The following is a 5617-nucleotide window of genomic DNA, read 5'->3' on the forward strand; positions in this document are numbered from 1 at the left end:
GAGTAGATATTTAAAACATTGTTTGTAAAATGAGTTTAATAAGTGATTTTGTTATCATATCTTATTGTGATCTTAAAGTGACATTTGATATATTTCATAAATTTTTTTTATTTATCAAAGGGTTTTTAAATTACAAATATTATATAAAATAATTTTTTAATATGTCATGCTACTACATTTGTTATTCAATACCTTAATAATACTAAAATATGTTATTCCAAACTCTGACTACAGTCATGTTATTGATTTGTTATTCAAATATAACAAGTAGTTATTCTTTTGGCCTTAAAGGAACAAAATTTTGGTATTTTTTTGTTATTTTACCAACTATGTCAGCCAAGACAAGATCAAATTTTGATATGAGTTATTCGATTTCCATAACCACATTTTGAAATTAATTTGCTAATATGATTTGGTTTAACTTGACAATTAATTAAAAGTTTTTAGTTGAAATATGAAGCTGAACAGCTATAAACAGCTGAAAGTTTTTGGCTGCAAAGAGAAAGTGAAGATTATTAAAAAGTGACAAATGAATAGCAGAATTTGAAGTTTGCAAATTTTACTCTGTTGCTTTGAACTATAACGATTCTTAACGATAAGCCGTACGACGTGAATTTTCCAGGTTTCATATTATTACTTTGAGAGTTTTTAGTTTAGTTCCAGGAGCTTTAGAAATTTACTGTAAAATAGTTTTTTAAGAATCCCTGGTCCACGGATACTGGATTCTTTAATGGCTTTCTAGTGACCCAGTTCCTTAAAAAAATATTTTACAGTAAATATTTAACAGACCGTGGTGTGAGGTGACTCGATTCTAACCAAGATATGGTCCTAGAGTTTGCCCAATTTCCTGGAACGGCGGAGGTTGGTTTTGTCAATAAAGTCCAACGAGCGGGTTGTACAGCAAGCGGATACCAGATACCTATAGTGCAATTAAAATTTTTAGCTTTGGCGAGACCGAATATAAGAATTGTTTCGTATCTAAAATTATTATTTTTTTCTAAATGTTCTTTATTTAGGATTCGTTTGTTTCATTTGTTGATTACACATCTGTTATTGATATTGCAGAGTTTGAAGTTGTTGGATTGAATAATTTCAATACATGTCATTGAATTGTAAACTTAATTACATTTTTAAATTTTTTGGCAGACGGGTAAACATGGGAGCAGGGCTGTGACGAGTAATAGCTTGAAAATAAATTGCAAACCTGCTTGGGTCATTTCGATGAACAAGTTTTATCATACGAATCGTCACGATTTCATGTTGGCAATAATCCAGTCCATATAATAAGACACGTTGGTATCAAACATTTGCCTATAACCACATCGTTTCTCTAATGCAACAATACCGAACTGAACAAATCGCAAACCGTTGAGTTTGGCTGTATACCCCAACGGTGCTCCACCATCACCAAAACAAGCACCAACTTCAAAGCTTCCCACACACAGCTGTTTCTCGCTAATATTGTTGGATTTAATCTGATAACATTTGGATCTGTCGGCCAACGGGAGAGTTGCTTTCATCAGGATATTCGGGAACTCTTCTACCCGTCTGGTCGTGGTCTTACCCCATCCGGTGACAATATACCGAGGTGGTTGGTAGTTTCTGAGGTCCAGTGTATGCGGTAAGCAAATCGGTTGAATATGATCTGTCGATGAATAGAATGATTAATACATACATATTTTTATATCATATTCTTTTCTATGATAGATATTACGATGATTGAATTATCTCCAAATACCTGTAAGCAATTTGCAGTTTCAAATTTGATTTGATTTTTATGCAATACCTTCATATTGAACTTCTTTCCTCAAGCGTATCAGAGCAATATCATCAGTGAATGTCATAAATGAAAACCCCGGGTGCGTAGTGATACACTCGATGTCGTAATCTCGAACTGGTGGAGCACAATCCTCACCCTGGCTATTGCAATCAATATCCTGATCGATTGTGTGCTCACCCAAACGTACTTTGGTGCTGGAATGTGAAAATTATAATTTCAGTTAGCTAGCAAAGACAATTTACAATTTACGGTAGAGGATTCCGAATGCAATGCGCAGCCGTCAGGACATAACGCTTGTTGATCAACGTTCCTTGGCATAATAGTATTTTGTCGTCTTCCACTAATAGCGCCATCCAAGGAAATTCAAACACGTCGGCTCGTTCTCCACCAATGATACGGTTTGGAGTATAAACGCCACATTGCCGAGGAAGTAATTTCGACGATAAATTCGTTTGATTGGGTTCAACTGCTTTACAAATTCGCACGTCGTTATTTTCTACAACATAAAGACAAATCGATCTAAGCGTCAGCTCAAATGCACTTCACAATTATAGTTACGCTGAAATTCCATTCCCGTTATGTTGCTGATCCACGAGATAAAATGGTGCACTTTCGTGAATGCTCCATAACCCTCCATGTAACAATTCCTCGATCCGTCTGATCGAATCTGTGAAAAAGACACAATTCCACCCAAGAACCAGGTATTGGCTCTTCGGAAAAACAACCCTCCTCCACTGTCACCATTGCAGACACCGGTTCCGTTTGTATATCCAGCACAGAACACACCATCGTTCAGAGTTTGACCAAACAGTACGCGATCGGTTTTCAAGCACGCGATTGGTTCGATCACCGGGATATCCGCTTTTTTCAAAACTGAAGACGTTTCCTCATTCTCGGTTAACCCCCATCCAACAACAGTTCCATACTCTCCGTTAATATTTGGTTCCAAATTCATACAAGCTGGTTGGACGTAACTGGTAAAGCGAATATATGTACTAAGCCTAAGCAACGCAATGTCGTTGACAAATCGAGTGAAGTTCGCAAACTTAAAAATTTTTCCAACTTCATGCTGTTGTATAAATTCTGGATTTATCGTGTGCAGATCGTGAACTCCCAACCGCACAAATATACGGTTCACGGCCAGTTGGAAACCGTTGTCCGCATTCATGACACAGTGAGCCGCCGTCAAGATGTATTCTTCGCTGATAACAGATCCACCGCAAACGTAATTCGTTGAACTACCTTTCCGGCGAAAGATGGCTGCATGCCACGGCCAGTCTCCCGGAGCAGTGTCCTGTCCATTGGTGATCAGTTCATGAGCACTGATCCTCGGAATGCCACATTCCAGTGGAGCTTTGCGTTCACAGCTGACTGCAACTAACACTGCAGAGAGCATGACTATGATAGACTTTGTCACTTTCATTGTTACGAGCAAAGAGATGAACTGCTTGTTTCGCCCATAGACTGAACGCTTCGATTGCTCAATGTATACTGATAAAAGGCTCTCTTCGGAATTTCCGAAAAAAAAAAGAAATTTGGCGCAAGCTTTAATCTGCTTTAGCAGTAATACAATGTTGGAGTGTTGTGTTTCATTCTTGATGTAGGATTACGTTTTATAGGTAGGTAGGTTGGTAGGTCAAATTGAAATCTTAAACCGGATCAATCCACCTATGGTAAGAGGAACTATTGTAAACCCATTTTATTTACTAGTTGAGCCCGAATCTTATGAGCCGGAAATATAAATGTCTGTTCAGAATTCAGAAAACTACAGATACATTCCATTGACCAGGGTGTGCGAAGATTTTTAATCTTTGTATTAGTTCTTTGAGTTCTTACGTTGCCTAATATAGCTCTAAACTGAAACAAATAGTTTTTATGGTCGTATTGAATTTTATCTAACTGAATAAAATACATTATCTTCACTGTGCTGATACTATAGGGGGCAATATGGCTCTTTTGTGTGAGTGGCTCTGAACCGTCTATTGTCTGCCGCAAACCGATTCATATAGTCGGTGTTAAGTCAGACAGAACCAAGTGGCAAAATTCTAATTTCAAGAAAAACGCATTCAAAGTTTGCTGCATTCGAAATCATCGTCTAACTCTGGCTGTTTGCAACATTTATGGAGTCTGATTAGAGTAAAATGTTGCTTAGAAAATTCTTGATCGTTTGCTATCATTAACTCATTTTTTAAAATTTTGCGTCCGGTCTGATTTAACACCGATCATATGTTATCGCGACAAGCAATCGAGTTGAGCAGGCCAATCGATCAGTCGAATCAAGCAGTTGAGTCAAGCAGTTGGATCGAGCTGTCGAGTCGAACAGTCAAGTCGAGCAGTCAAATCGAGCAGTTAAATCAAGCTGTTCAGTTAAGCAGTCCGGACGGGCAGTTGAGTCGAGTAGTCGAGCCGAGCAGTTGAATCGAGTGGTCGAATCGAATGGTTCAGTCAAGCAGTCTGGTCAAGCGGTTGAGTCGAGCAGTTCATTCGAGCAGTTGCGTCGAGCAGTTGAGTCGAGTAGTCCAGTTGAACAGTTTTTCGAGCAGTTGAGTCGAGCAGACGAGCCGAGTAGTCCAGTCGAGCAGTTAAATCGAGTAGTCCAGTCGAGCAGTTGAATCGAGTAGTCTAGTCGAGCACTCGAGTCGAACAGTTGACTCAAGCAGTCGGTCGAGCAGTCGGGTTAAGCGGTTCAGTCGAGCAGTTAAGTTAAACAGTTGAGTCGAGCTGTCGAATCAAACAGTTAAGTCAAGCAGTTGAGTCGAGCAGTCGGGTTGAGTGGCTAAGTCTAGCAGTCTAGTCGAGCTGTTGAATCAAGCTGTCAGTTGAGTTGAGCAATCAAATCAAGTAGTCTTGTCCTGCAGTTGGATCGAGCAATCGGGCTGAGCAGTTGAGTCGAGCAGCCGATTCGAATAGTCTAATCGAGTAGTTGAGCCAAGCAGTTCATTCGAGAAGTCGAGTCGAGCAGTTGAGTCGAGTAGTGCAGTTGAGTAGCGAAATCAACCAGTTAAATCGAGCAGTTGAGTCAAGCGTCGAATCGAACAGTTCAGTCGAGTTAAGTCCAGTCGAGCAGTCCAGTCGAGCAGTCGAATCGAACAGTTCAGTCGAGCAATTCAATCGTGCAGTTAAGTCGAGCAGTCGGGTCGAGTAGTAAGTCAAGCAAATGGGCAAAGCAGTCAAATCGAGTAGTTAAGTTGAGTAGTCCACTCGAGCAGTTAAATCGAGCTGTTCAGTCAAGCAGTCAAGTTGATCTGTCCAATAAAACAGTTGAGTCGAGCAGTCGAATCGAACAGTTCAGTCGCGCAGTCTAGTCAACCAGTTGGGCAATCGAGCAGTCCAGCAGTCGACCAGTGAGGTGACTGAGAATACAACCCATTGCTACGAAAGCATGGCGTCCTGTCAGGGACCTGTTTTCAGTTACCGATAAGCCTCTTATGACGTCCTGCTAGAGACCTGGTTTTCGGTACAGACATAAGCCTCTTAAATAAGTGGATGTTCAGTTAAGACACAAATCGATACATCTTCCTCAAGTAACAATTTGAGTTTTATTATACTCTTATGATGGCATTTCAGACCAAAATTCATCATAAAAACCGCCATAAGTATACAATAAAACTTACATTGTTACTTGGGTCAGCACATATTTAACTGTCAATTAACGCTGTGTTAGTCGGTTCATTGCACTACTATTAACAGCAATGACAAGACCTAATCAAAAAAATTAATCAATTCAGGTTATGGTACAACTAAAACTAATATTACTAACATTATCAGGCGGATACAATGTTATTTTTGATAATACGTTTACACAAATTAAACTCGAAGCAATTGTCAAAAATGCGA

General features: G+C 39.4%; 1 protein-coding gene across 1 annotated transcript; it reads right to left on the reverse strand.

The window, feature by feature from the left end:
* Window positions 1-2306: 2306 nt before the first annotated feature.
* Window positions 2307-3203, reverse strand: LOC128736206 (chymotrypsinogen A-like). Its single transcript, XM_053830684.1, has one exon. It carries the CDS (start codon window positions 3201-3203, stop codon window positions 2307-2309), a length of 897 nt encoding a protein of 298 aa, XP_053686659.1.
* Between the last annotated feature and the right edge of the window lie 2414 nt (window positions 3204-5617).

This window comes from Sabethes cyaneus, chromosome 2 (assembly GCF_943734655.1).
Source record: "Sabethes cyaneus chromosome 2, idSabCyanKW18_F2, whole genome shotgun sequence".
In the NCBI taxonomy this organism is placed as follows: Eukaryota; Metazoa; Arthropoda; class Insecta; order Diptera; family Culicidae; genus Sabethes; species Sabethes cyaneus.

Coding starts and splice junctions, on each gene's coding strand:
- LOC128736206 (XM_053830684.1), bottom strand. CDS start 3,203: ATGAAAGTGACAAAGTCTATCATAGTCATGCTCTCTGCAGTGTTAGTT.